Source organism: Mastomys coucha, unplaced genomic scaffold (assembly GCF_008632895.1).
Source record: "Mastomys coucha isolate ucsf_1 unplaced genomic scaffold, UCSF_Mcou_1 pScaffold7, whole genome shotgun sequence".
NCBI lineage: Eukaryota > Metazoa > Chordata > Mammalia > Rodentia > Muridae > Mastomys > Mastomys coucha.
Window position 1 is genome coordinate 104,479,034 of NW_022196913.1, and position 14,800 is coordinate 104,493,833.

At 40.1% G+C, this 14,800-nt stretch overlaps 1 protein-coding gene across 3 annotated transcripts in view; it reads right to left on the reverse strand.

Moving 5' to 3' along the window:
* Lrrc6 (leucine rich repeat containing 6) overlaps positions 1-14,800 on the reverse strand; it is a 117,394-nt gene that overhangs the window by 70,450 nt on the left and 32,144 nt on the right. For all 3 annotated transcript variants that reach the window (XM_031359044.1, XM_031359045.1, XM_031359046.1), the window contains 3 exons: positions 13,496-13,668; positions 6,666-6,892; positions 2,233-2,424 (listed from right to left, as the gene is read on the reverse strand). In XM_031359044.1, coding sequence (XP_031214904.1) covers positions 2,233-2,424; positions 6,666-6,892; positions 13,496-13,668 — 592 coding nt within the window. The remainder of the gene's footprint in view (positions 1-2,232; positions 2,425-6,665; positions 6,893-13,495; positions 13,669-14,800) is intronic.

The window sequence follows — 14,800 nt, forward strand, 5'->3', positions numbered from 1 at the left end:
AGAGGAAAGAAAGCACAGATCTATCAAGAGAAACCAAGTTTCTCTATTCTTACTCTACTGAGTGGCAGCATAGGGGAAACTGAGGAAAATGGAATATGGAAAGCAAATGTCACCACATGGTTTACTTTCCTGCAGGTATCATTTGAACATGTGAATAGGCAGATGTGGACAAAAGGAAGGATGGTGTAGCCACAGGTAACCATGTGCCATGAATTTCTGCTGTCTTTTAAATAGGGATTTTGTGTTAGTTAACTTTACTGTTTTAATCTCACATTTACTGTCTTTCTGACAGTAACTGAGCCCCTTTATGTGATCAAGCTACTTTAGTGACTTAGGACAGTAAAGGGATCTGGAAACACAGAGCTTCACTATTCTAGGTGTGAACAAGAGTTCACTAGGGCAAAAGGCTCGCCTTTATTTCTGCTTTCTCCCAGCTAATAAAGTAACTATGTATACACAGAGGCAGCCTAAACAGCATGACGGAGACCCCATGTAACAAAGCTGTACTTTTAAACTGTTAGGGGAAAAAACTTCCTCCTGGTTCTAGGCTTAGTATGATATAAATTACTTACACTACATAAACATATTATATTTACACATATATAAACAGAAACAGTGCATATTCAGTAACATGAATACCTCTGTTAGGAATACTGTAAATCTACAAATACATAGAATTCATATTTCAAAGGGCTCTTAAATTGGTATAGAACCTTCATGTTTATTGGCTTATCTGCTTTTATCGAAACAAACAAACAAAAAAAAAAACTCATAGTGGAGTGTTAAATGGGTGATGTGCTTTGCTTAACAGAGTAGGAGCAATTAGGAAAGCATCAGGCTGTGGTGGGGTGTCAGTACACGAATGACCATTTTCTAATGTGGCTCTCCTGCTCTTCTCAAGGCACTATGTGGCCTGGAACAAGTCACTACATTTTGAATTTCTCTATCTCTCTAATTAGTGAAGAATATTTTATGGAAGTGGAGACTTTTAGAAGTTTTTCTACTCTGTTTCTTGCTTCCTATTGATAATCATAGAAAACAGTTTGTTTTTGTACTCATCTCATTGTCATGTAGACAACCATTTCAGAACCAACTGAGGACATTCTCAAGTTCACAAATTCCAAGTATTCCTGTCAATGATATATTTTGCATACTAGATTTCAGTCCTGACGTGGAATGGAAAGAAATAGAGACTATTTCTGGAAAGGTGCTGTTGACAAAAGCATTTGCTTAGGGATCCTAGCAATTAACAAGTAGTAAAATTACATCTAAACTTTTAAAGTGGCATCGTACTGTGAAATGTCCAGGAAAGGTGCACTAAGAGAATAAAAAGCTTAATGAAACTAATTTCAATTCTTCATTTAACAAAGCAGATTAACAAAACAGACTCAAAACATTCATTCACTCCACAAAAAATCTTTTCCTTTGAGACTTAAGTTGGACTTCTAACCTAATAGTAGTAGGTTGGCCTGATGCTGCCTGCACTTTAATGCTAATTTGGGGTCCCCAAGACTGGTTACCCCAAAGATGAGAGAGTCTGCACTTAAGATACTGAGTGACCCTGCCCCCACTTAATTGTAACTGGTGAATAAAGATGCCAACAGCCAACAGCTGGGCAGAAGAGACATAGGTAGGGTTGAGGTTTCATGGGATTGGGTCAGGGAAAACCAGAAGAAGAAGAAGAAAGCCACCATGAGATAAAGGTCAAGAGAGAGGCCCTGAGGGCTGACCAATCAGAGTTAAGAGCAACCCAGATGAAACATAGTAAATAGTAAGTAGGAACTTGGGGTTCCTGATAGGGAAATATATTCTAATAGCTTGGAGGGAGCTGCCCAGCTTCTGTGCTGCTTAAGGCATATTGAAAATATAAAGGCCGTGTGTATCTTTCATCCGCTAACTCAACGATCAAGGCAATGTAGAAGCCCCAGACTGGGAGTTTTATTAATTTCCACTACACCTAGACCATACTGTTTCTAGTATGTAAAGTGACTAAAAGGAAACAAAACAAAATTCTCTCTCAAATGTCATAATTCATGGTGTTCTAAACTTTTATTTTTGTGCTAATGAAGTTAGCTAATAAAATTCAACAAAAAGCTGTATTTGGAAAAGGCAAGATTCATACATGATGGTTAATAATGGTTTGGCACAGAGACAATAGGTAAAGCATGTACAATGGAGAGAATACACAGTTCACAGGAGACTGACTCATTCAGTCATAGGAAAAATGAATACCTTAACTTATCTTGGGCTTTGCGTTGTTTTTCCATGTGTCTGAGAGTTTCCAGTCTAGATTCAGGAGTGAACAAAGTCGGTTTGTTCCAGAATGCCAGATCATCTTCAATTTCATCTGATATCTTTGTGTTGTGCTGTTCTTCTTGTGTTTCTGGTACCTGGAGATGGTCTTCGTTCTCAACAGTAGATGGGCTGGGGAGGGCAAACAGACCCAGAACATGTAAGCCCAAGAGTGAACATAGAACTTCCATCATTAATGCTTCCTCTTAAGTGCCTTATGCTTTCCTATGTTAACTTCAATGCTTTCCTATGTTAACTATGAATTACAAATGTCACTGGGAGTTCGCATGAACTAAGATGAAGGAAATTATTAAATGCCTCACAACCAAGGTAGACCCTCAGTTTTATTTTTAAAATATCACAGTACCCAATCTAAATGTTCATATACCCATGGGTAACTTGGAAAGCTTTGATTTCTGATCTTTCATCAGAGTCTATTTGCAGATATAGAGAGGGGTTCGTGGGTCCACGTGGTATCTTGCGGGAGGTACTGGTGATCAGCTGAGCATGGAGATCACAATTTCCCCCATATCCAGCCCTCTCCTACTTGATCCTCTCTCTACACTGCTCTAATCTAGTTCCGGCTCTAATAGGCAATTTGATCATTTTACTTGGAGGTTCTTCAACAATTTTGCCCTCTAAATGCTCTTCAGAGACGGAAGCTTTTCTGCAGTATGGACTCCACTTCATTTTTCATGATTAACTTCTGATTATGTTACTTTGTATGGTAGTAGCTCTCGGTTCTCTCTTTTACCCAGTTTTGTGTATTGTCTGGCAATTATATGATCTCTCTGTGTAATTGAATGAGTGTTTTATGAACTATTCAGCATTTGTTCAGCATGGATTTAAGAAACTTACTGAGCCAGATTCCTGGGCAAGACAGACTGTGAGGTCATTTTCAGGGCATGGTTCGGTTCTAGTAGAGAGGAGGTGATAGCAGTGAGCACTAAGCACTGGGGAGGCATCTCTCCCCTTATCACTCCCTAGAATACACATTCAGTGTAAATGTATCTGAAACCAAGTATATTAAATAGTAACTCAGTATGCCTCACATTATTGTATATGTAGAGATCATTACCAAAAATACTTATTTAGTTGATTGTCAAGAAGAATGCTATTTTTATAAAGGTGTCAATTGGACAAAAATACTGAAATTCAGATAGTATGGGCATAACATAGGAAAAAGTTCTGCCTGTTTTTTTAAAACATGTTATAAACTGTATATTTCAATGAATAAAATAATGAAAATAACTGAAAAAGGGACTTTCCCCTACAGGTAAATTTCTTTATAGTACAGAATACATCAATCTATGGGGGATCAGTAATATTCTACAACATTCTGCTGGATTGTCACCAGAATATTTAGCTCCAACCTTACATAAATTTTCCCTATAAAGTTGGCTTACTTTCACCTTTTACAATCTAAAATTTAAAATGGTTCAAAACCTTTACCTATGAAAAACTAATACAACTGTTCTGCTAAATGAACATAGCCATAAATGACTCTTAGCGGAATATAGCTATATCCATGGATGAACGCCTTACTCACCCAACTTCAGGGATGTTTAATCTTGCAGCAGATGGTAATTAATACTGGGACCCAGAACTGGACAATATACAGCGAGTGAGAAACTTTGGAACACTCAGCTGTAAATGGAATGTCTATCAGCCCCCTCCCCCCCACAAAGGTTAAGAGACCTATATGGAAGAGGAAGAGACAGAAAGATTTAAATGGCCAAAGGGATGAATGACCCCAAAGAAACAGTGTCTTCCATTCACAAGAAAACTGACAAATATATGACTTCACTGCAACTATGACAGCAAGCACAATACTTGCACAGGTTCAAGCAACACAAATTCCAACACTAAAACGGGGTGGGCACAAAGTTACACCCCTAACTAAGAACTTATTTGCAATTGGTAGCTGCTGGAGAGAAAATACCAGGGTTTTTTTTTTTCCAATAGAGTGCCAATGAATAATACAGAGCAAATCACTGGAAGGAGTTATTTGCTGTAGAGCTAAAGTATATCAACCACATTCCTGGGTAGGCCCCATGTCTAGAAGTAGTTGGTCAACACAAATCAGATTCCATTGTGTAATCGAGTATGGTATGGCGTGGCAAGTGTGAGTGTGTGTGTGTGTGTGTGTGTGTGTGTGTGTGTGTGTGTGTGTGTGTATGTGTATGTATGTGGTATGTGTGTGTTTGAGAGAGAGTGAGCAAGAGAGAACTGGTTTTGCTCTTGTTTTTTTTTAAGAAAGAGAGAAAGACATTATGAAGTGGATGGGTAGGGAGAGGGGAAGATATGGGAGGAGTTGGAGAAGAATCATCAAAATGCATTAAATGAAATTTTCAATAAATAAAAATATTAAAAAAGGATTTTAGAAAACAAAAACCAGCAGAAGCATTAGCTAAGTAACTTAAGTCTTTAAAATCAGATTGAATCTAAATGTATGTAGCTGGTGATGAAATGTCTGAGCTCTCTGGGGAATGAACAGATTCTCCCCTTAATCTACTTCTTTAAGTTCATTCTCTTCCACTCCTCTTCCACTCATCAGAAAAACCCACAATCACATAGACACTGATCAAAAATAATTTCATTTCATCTAAGACTCAGGTCCAGGCCTTAAAAGGTCAAAAGTTTAAACAAAACTCAAGACTTACATCTAAGCTGAAGCTCCATACTCCCTGCCCAAGTTCCAATCTGTCCTGGTCCATCTCACAGTTGGGTTTTACCTAGGAGACATGTGCAGTCTACTCTGACTCTTCTACCTCAACTGCCTTTTACCTCTGTGCCCATCATCATGCCTGGTTGGATCATCCAGACTTATGTTTGTCCTGAGAGGATGGGTAGAAGTAGGTGAGTATTAACCAAATGGCCACTGTTCCTGTAACCTCGCTGGTGCTGCTTTTCTGTCCAGACAATGAGTTCCTGAACTACATTGCTCCCTACTGGGGTGGTCAACATGCTTGGCTGATCCTTCTGGGACAACTCCTGAGCTTCTGACACTGCCAATTCAGGTCATAGTCTCTTTTGAGGCCACTCTCTTGGGTAGGATCCCTTTACAACACCTCAAACCTGGCTCCTCCTAAAACTAGCACGTAGCCTGTGAGATAATTACAGATCCTTATTATGTGGAATTGTCACCACGTGGAATGCTGGCAGTGCCCTCCCCTTACCCCCCATGATCCATGTCCTCTAGCTGCCGCAACTCACTAATACATCTTCCCTACTCTTCATGAAGCTAAGAGGGAGGAGGTTCATCTCCCCTTCCTGTATCCTATGAATCTCAATGATTTTTTTTTCTGAAACCTTGTGGGATGGGGCTGCCTTCTTTTGCTCCCCAACTAAGCCAATGACTCAGTAATAGACCAGAGATACTCTAGCCTACGTTACTGACAGAGCTTGAGTCTAGATCCACAGATGTAATGTCATGAAGGGTTTCACAAGCAAGACAAGAAGTACAACAATAATTTTTACTACATTAGGATATTTATAAGCAGATGTCCCTAGATAGCTCTGGCTGGACTGGACTCACAGAGACTTGCTGCCTCTGCTTTCCAAATGCTGGTGCCACCATTCCTGGTCACAGTAAGATATAGTCAACTACATACAGGCTTCAGGGCAGCAGACACCACTGAGTGTAATGAGGGGCACACAACAAAAGGGTACACTGCAAGCTTCTAGCATTTCCCTGACAGTTCATTATTTCATAAAGATTTACTATACACATACAAATGACTGTCACTTATTCTGTCTGGGTAGTGGAACAATAGCTTCTTGCTTAATTGCTCATAAAACTTGTATACATGTGAAATATTTTATAATTATTGTTTTCTCAATGAGAAATATATTATGTAAATATTTAAAACTTTATATAGAATCAAATCAAGTGACTATAGTTGTGATTCACTTAAAATAAATACCATGAAAAATTCAGATTCATAAAAGATCAATTAGAGGGTTATTAATCACATTTAAAAATATATTCACTATGTAACTCACAAAATAGAATGTTTCAGGATGCAATCAGAATTATTCATTTTATTATTGTGTGATTTGCATTTAACTTTTCTAAACTATTTCTGCCTTTGAAATCAAGGTACACCTGTTAATTCATCTTTTCTGTACATGTTTAGAGAGATTTCTTTAGGGATAATTTCAGATGCAAATGTCAGTTGCTGGTTAGGAAATGAATTTTTCTAAGGGAAAAAAATCCTTCTAGAATCATCAGCATGGGATATTCATATCCATCCCAGACTAGCTTGCTGTGATGTTATGTTCTGGAACTGATGCTGCGAACACCTTGGGGAGGAAATACTACAGCTGTATTAATGGGAGTTAACAAGAATGCAAACCACTGATGGACGCACCAAGCAGCATGGATGTCTGTGTACCAATGCCCATCAAAGCCTGGGCTGCTCTTCTTCTTGTCTTCACATTCATTTTCTTCCTCTAGTTTCCTCTGAGCTTCCTCTTTCTCCTTAGCTCGTCTAAGGCAGTAAGCTTTCTCTTGCTCTCTGATTTGTTGTTCAACTGCTGTGTAGTTCTGTAATGCCTGGATCCTTTCAGAACGCTCTATTTCTTTGCCATCCAACCACTTAAACAAAAAGCAGCAGACAATGCAATTATTCACTTCAGGTGAGCAAGGTGATTCATGCCTATAACTCAGGTGGCTGAGGTAGGAGAATTTCTGAGTCTACAAGGCCACACTATGTCAGCTTTCAAAGAAGGAAAACAAAAGGGGAAGAAATAAAGAAAGAAAGAAAGAAAGAAAGAAAGAAAGAAAGAAGGATCAGCCCCATGTTAATTTTGATTAATATATTTTTAAATTAAAAATAATAATGTCATAGCAACAAAGAATCAAAGTAATTAACAAGAAATCAGAAATATTGGTCTAAATCAATGCTTATTTCATACAAGTCATATACTTTACAAAGCACCTTTACTGGAAATAAGTAGGTCTTCTGTTAAAATAATTAATGACAAGTTCTCAAAATATTTCCATTAATTTTATAACTACTTACTATATTAAGTTTTTGAGATTGATTAAGTCAAATAGCTCCTGAAACAATAGTATTCTCCGAGCCTCTTCATGGAAAGGGCTTTCCACAAAGAGCTACAACTCCTGTGCCGCCCTTGGATATGTTAACATAGTGTTCATTGTTATAGACAGTGTTTACATGATAGTTATCTAATTTTTCCAAATTAAAATATAGAGGGTGATAACATGGCTTAGTCAATAAAGTCTTTCCTATACTAGTATGAAGACCGTGTTCTACCCTTTGTACCCATGTAAAAGGCCAGGTGTGTGATACACAGGTATCATTCCAGCACAGTGGAGATGAAAACAGGTAGACTCTGAAGCTCTTTGGCCAGCCAGCCTACCCTAATTGCTGAGACCCAGGTCTCACAGTGACAGACCCTATATAAAAATAAACAATAAAAGCACACAAGGTAGTCCTGAGGAGGAATAATGCTTGGATTAGTCCTCTGACCTGCATCTGCATATGCACACACCTCCATGAAAACACAAATACATACATACATGCCTCCCAAATACACATAAGCAAAAGGGAAAAACAAAAATGCTAACTAAAATACAAAACGTCAAAGCTTCCAGTACAAAGAGATCTATTAGTCCAGCCTCATTCCACAGAGAGAGGTCGGGGGGTGGGGGCGGAGAAGCTTAGATTGATGTTTTTGACCTTTCGGGAAAGTCTTTGGTGCCTGTGATCCAGGCATTGTGAATGTGACCACATCTGGTCTAACGGACTTAGATGTGATATAGTTAAGAATATTCGATGAACACATGGCTTCCCATTGACTTACAAAGAGCCTATAAGTAAGAAAGTTGGGAGCTCAGGCACAAGCTTCAGAGTTGGGGAAGAAGGTGAAGACTGAGGATGTTGAAAACCCAGGAAGTGGCCATAAACACAAAGGGACCAGTGCCCTCTAGAGGTGGCAAGCAGCAAGGCACACGTCTGTGTACGCCTCCTCTTCCTGCCCCCATGACTAATAGCCTAGCCAATGGCTAGATTTCAGCCCAGGAAACCATTTCTGACCTCTGAATTTCAGAACACTAAAGTGAGTTTGCCTTATTTTAAGGCACTAAACTTGTGTTAATCTGTTGAAACAGGATACTGCAAAGTGATTTAATGAGATACAAATTTAGAGCCAAGAAGCTGAAGGGCTTGCAGCCCCTTAGGATGAACAACAACATGAACTAACTAGTACCCTCAGAGCTCCCAGAGACTCTGGGACCAACCAAAGAGTACACGGTGGGACTCATGGCTCCAGCAGCATATGTATAGCAGAGGATGGCCAAGTCGGTCATCAATGGGAGGAGAGGCCCTTGGCCCTGTGAAAGTTCTATGCCCCAATGTAGGGAAATGCCAGAGCCAATAAGCAGGAGAGGGTGGGGTGGCAAGCAGGGGGAGGAGGGAGGGAACAGGGGTTTGTTTTTTATTTTATTTATTTTTCGGAGGGGAACATGGGACAGGAGATATTGTATGACATATAAATAAAGAAAACATCTAATAAAAAATAAAATTAAAAATTCTAACTATTGCAGTAAGTCATATTACACATCAAAATGCTAATGAAGAAATTAGGAAACATGTTGTCTGTCATGAGACTCATGCCACTGCTGAGCATCTGTAGGCTTAGCTTTTATCTTCCTGGCAGCCAAAGTAAAAAAGAAAAACATTATTAATTAGATATTTGATTTTTCACTATCTTTAATTTTAAGATGTACAAATTTCTGGCTTTCATCTAATATTTATCTTGGAAACAAATCTTTAAAGTGAGTATCATAATAGACATCTTGAGAACTATTGCATGCTATTTGGACTGAAGTATATTACAGTGACCAGCTTTTCAGAGACTCTTTCTTCTAGCATCCTTCCATGAAGACTGAGACCATGTTAATAAGCTCACCTCCAGCTATAGCTTTCACTTAAGGTAAGAAGCTGCTGGACTACACTTTCCAAAAGTGACAAAGTTTATGCTAGAGCTAAGGTTTAATGAAATTGGAAAACTGAGTAAAATCATGACATAAATAAAATAAATCCCTGCAACAAGCACATTATGTAAATTTCCAAATAACTATTAGTATATTTATGTAAAGGAGATCATAAAATATCAATGTAAATATGGACTAGCCATTATTGGATTGAACTGGGAGATTCTGGCTAAATGGAATTCCTTACCCTAGGATTCTGATGAACTTTGGGAAGTAATATGCTATTCTTGGTTATATCTGGAGCACATTTGCCTATTTGATTTATAGAGTCTTTGTAAATATTTTAAAGTTTTACTTATTCAGACATATTGTTTCTAAGAGCATTACAAAAGACCCCTCTATTACCTTCCAGACTAGAGACCTCACACTGGACTTCATTTATTTGAAGATTCCTGGTAAGCATTGTTCAAAGTTGGCTTACACTCTCTCTAAGTTCAAATAATCCCTCCTAAACTTGCCTAGAGCAGCAAGGGCAACGGAAGCTTTAGCATTGCCTGACCTTCCACCAGGCAGGGCCCCTGAAGCTGGAACAGCAGTGTGTTCATGTTACTGAGGATAGCTGCTCATGGGTCCATACTTACCAGTGATAACTGTGTGTGCCTGTGCTTACTGAGGATAACTGTGCCTGGGTCACTGCAGAGGAGAGCAACTGAGTTTGCCTCAGGGCTTCACTGAGATCCTCTATAGGAACAATCAACATCCATCTAGATATGAGTAAAATAACCCAAAAGGCCTGCAGCTCCCAGGTGGGACCGTGGTTAACTCTTGCGCTGTGTGCTACCAAGGTCAGTGCCCATTCACTAACAACAGTGCTGCAGGCCTGGAGCGAGGGGGAGAACTCTTGCAAAAGATTTTCTCTCTCTGTACTGCCTCTGTTTTGAGAGGCTGAGTTGAGTTTTAATGCCAGAGCCTCAAAATCTGACTATTTGGAGGACATAGGGACATTGTAGGTATAATTCATTTGGGAAAAAAAACATATTGGGGTGATGTGGGCAGTATCATGAGTGGTGTCATTACAAGAAGGAACAGGAACCCAAGAACACTGTGAGAAGACTGTGGCAAAGGTCGTAGCAATGAGAAGTATGAGTCAGAGAACACTGAGCAGTGCCTGGTAACCTATTAGTTAGGAGACAGGCCTAGACTCTCCCTCGTGGACTTGAGAGGGACCCACCTCAGCCTATTTTCCTACAATTTCACCTCGACCATTTGTTCTCAGAGCTACGGGATAAGTTATGGGATAAATCTGTCATTTAAGTCATAGGTAGACTGTGCATTTCACGCAGCAATCCTAGAACATCTACTGACAGAGTTCCTTTCAGACAAACTTTACCGACTCTCAGTGAAATGGTAACTAAGATTTCAGAGTAGTTTGCTTCATTTTTAAGTATCAGTAAACACGGTTACTGGCACTACTTTTCACAGGTACTTCTGGCTCTCTGTAAAACCTGAGTGAGGGCTGTCTCCTGAAAGACGATCTAATACTTTACATTAACTCAGAGCAGCAGCAGCAGCAATGTGTGTGTGTGCATGTGCGCGTGTGCGTGCATGTATGTACGTGTAAGGGATATCTCCTGAAAGACGATCTAATAGTTTACATTAGCTCACAGCAGCAGCAGCAATAACAACAGCAGCAGCAGCAGTGTGTGTGTGTATGTGCACGTGCATGTGTGTATGTGTATGTGTGCACATTCGTGTGTGTGCGTGTGTGTGTGTATTGGACAGTGAAGGCTCAGAGTCAGACACAGGGAGTGCAGGGTCCTTGTGTTCCACGTGCCAAGTGTGTCAGGCCAAACAATCAAGGAGGGGCAATTCTCTAAGCCCCAACGTTCTGCCTCCAATGTAATTCAGTGTCTCTGGTGTGGGTCTGGGATATCAAAGATTCCACTCCCAGAGTACCTTGCACTAGTCATGGCCATTTTCAGTACATGGTGACATCTAACAACTCTGCCCTGGGCACAGCAGCATGGGCAAGCTCAGCTGTGGTGACCATGTGGTTCCAGTGTAACCCTGATTCCTTCGGACTAATGGCTAATAGCCTCAGTCTCTAGGATCCACTTCCAGTAAGTTCTGCCTCACACCACTCATTTTCTAGGAAGACCTCATGTAATGATGACCAGATATCTAGCTTATGTGTTAAAATGGTTTACCTCTTATTCTAGGCACAATTATCCAACTCATTTTCATAGTCTAGGAAATTTTACATGACAAGGAACCTGATCTAGAATCTAGCAACCAGCGATTTCTCAACCACAGAAAACACTGAAAATGAAGGAACAAATACTCTGAGAACTAAGCCAATGGAGGCTATAAAACTAATGCATTCCTATATTCTCGTTACAGATGCCTAGAGCCACACACGGGCCAAGAACTTTAGATTTGTGTGAAAAGTAATATTTTCCCTTTTACTATTCTCAGTTTTATGCTTTCCTTGGAATCATATTTTTAATAAATATTAGGTTTAAAATTATTCCAAATAATATTAGCTCTAAAATCATTAGATTTGGGGGATATGGTGGCAAAATATGAGAGTATTATAATATACAATTTGGTTTGAACCATTGCCCTTGACTTATAATTCCTTCCTTAAAGTAAGTCATAGAAAAATCTATAATGCCCCCTGAGTTTAGGAGATCATAGCAAAATTCTCTAGAAGTGGGTAGCTGGCTCAGTTGGTATATTGCTTGCCTCACAAGCACAGAGACATGGATCTGATCCTTAGAGTTCACATGAAAAGGCCAGGCATACTTTCTCCCAGCATTTAGGGAAGCCGACTCAGGAAGATCCCTGGGTATCATTGGCCAGCCTGTCTAGCCTAATTGGTAAGCTCCAGGCCAATGAGACATCTTGCCTCAAGAGCTGTGGAGGATGTCCCTGAGGATAACACTGGAATTGTTCTCTGGATTTTACACACACACACACACACACACACACACACACACACACACACACACACACACATCTGGCTTTTTAAGTTCATCATAAGACTCTCCTCATTCCAGAGGCTTCCTGCTCCAGATCCTTTGAAGAAGGAAAGGGGAAGAACCTCAATAGACTGTATGCCATAATGGTACCATAAAAACAAAAAGGTAGCATTCAAATGATTTCTTTGTAACTGGCCACATGCAGGTCTCTGGAAAGCAGCACATTCACATAGGGCTCTAATGGTGGGAACTAATGTTCCCAGTTCCCTCTCTCAAATCACACCTGTGCATCTCTTTAACTAGGTCCTTTGAATTATCCTTCATAATAAACAAATAAATATAAGAAAATGCTTAGAGTTTTGTAAGCTGTTCAATTGAATTAATTAAAACTGAAAAAGGGACCATGGAAACCCTGAATGTAAATCAGATTGAAAACTACTGAAGTTCATGACTGGCACCTAGCCCTGGGAGGCATTCTTGCAGGCTTGGCATGAGATCTAAGCACTATCTTCTTGTCATATCAGGAGTGAACAAGATTAAAGATACCCAGCTACTGAAGAAATGACCCACTATTTGATGTGCACGTGAAATCCTGATACATTCTGTGTCAGAAATCTATTGTTCTGATATGAGAACGGAGGGGAACCAGGAAAGCAACTGCTTATGCTAGACACAACGAACAGAACAGTGCTCCTCAGGTGCTCCCACGGGCTTGTTAGATATGTAAAGCTTATGCTCCATGTCATTCAGACTCAGCTCAGAAGTCTTGAGGGTGAGGTCTGGCAACCTGTTTACTTTGGTTTGGTTATCTGGCCATTTTTGCTGTTTTGAAGCAGGTCTCACGTTATAGGTCTGGGTGGCTTCGAACTCACTGTGTAGACCAGACTGGCCTTGCCGCAGTCCTTCTGCTTCTTCTCCACTTCTCAAGTTCTGGGATTAGGATGGTGAATGTCAGTGATAGTAAAGGACATGCTTCAAAAGATGGCCAGAAAATGGTTACTTTCAGCGTTTTGATGAGTCAGTAGAGAAATCAACGTCTTACCTTTTAAAGATTTGTTAAAGTTTCAAAAACAACATCAAAGGGTTAGAAATCAAATAAATGCGACTTTACTCTCTAGAATATTCCAGTTGCTGAAGCAGCAGTTTTTGCCCAACAGTTCCAGGAAGAAGCCAGGAATTCCTGGGGTTGCCTCTTATCGTCCTTCTGTGTATTTCCTTCTATCTTTCCCCGCTTTCTGCACCTTTACTCAGAGCATACCTTTAACTGTCGTAAGGTGACCACCACAAACTGCCTGTAGCCGTCAAAGTCAGCACACGGGTTACCCATGAGGAACAGCTCCTTTAGATGAATATTGTGTGTCAGGGTTTTAACGCTGCTTAGTTCCCCAATGAAATTTACAGTCAAGTCAAGTTTTGTCAGCCACTCACATCCTGTTACGGAGAAAAAAAGAAGAAGAAAGAAGAGGAAAAGGTGACTATAGTAATAAATTTGTATAGTACCTGAGAGCTTTAATAGATACTCTGATACCAGAACACAATAGACATTCCTTAGATGTGCCTACATATGCCTCCTTCTGAATACTCTGTAATTGTTGCTGAACTAAGGGAAGGCTAATCTGATTTACATGACAGCCCCTGTAGGCTTGGTTCAGTAAAGACTGTCTTTCTTGTGGTTTAATGATGCTTGTGGGGATAACATGGCAAACTTGACAGCCTTCAATATCTGAAAATGAAATCCAGGCAGCAAATGCATCCTGGCCCTATGTAAAATTAGTTCTCCAAAATACTTCCATGCTTTCTTTCTTTCTTTCTTTTTTCTTTTTTTTTTTTTTTTAGATATTTTCTTTGTTTACATGTAAATTTCTCCTTTCCCAGTTTCCCCTCCAAAAAAAAAAAGAAACAAACAAAAATGACAAAAACAAATCCCTGTTGCCTCCCCCCTCCCCATGCCTGCCATCCCACCCTCTCCCACTTCTTGGCCCTGGCAGTCTCCTACACTGGGGCACATAACCTTCACAGGGCCGAGGTCCTCTCCTCCTATTGATAATCGAATTTGCAATCCTCTACTATACACATGCTGCCAGAACAGTCAGACCCCTCTATGAGCAGTCCTTGGTTGGTGGTTGAGACCCTGGGAACTATGAGGGTACTAGTTAGTTCATATTGTTGTTCATCCTAAGGGGCTGCAAACCCGTCAGCTCCATGGGGGTTTATGGAGGTCTTTCATTGAGGACCCTGTACTCAGTTCAATGGATGGCTGTGAGCCTCTACATCTGTATTAGTCAGGTACTGTCAGAGCCTCTCAGGAGATAGCTATATTTAGGCTGGCTTGCCCTTCCTTCAGTCTCTGCTCCATAGTTAATCTCTCCTTCTGTGGGTATTTGGTTCCCCCTTTTAAGAAGGAGTGAAATGCCCACCTTTTGGTCTTCCTTTTTCTTGAGTTCCTTGCGGTTTGTGGGTTGTTCTTCCTGTTTTCCAACCTTCTGGGCTAATATCCACTTATCAGAGAGTGCATACCATGTTTGTTCTTTTGTGATTAGGTTACCTCACTCAGGATGATATT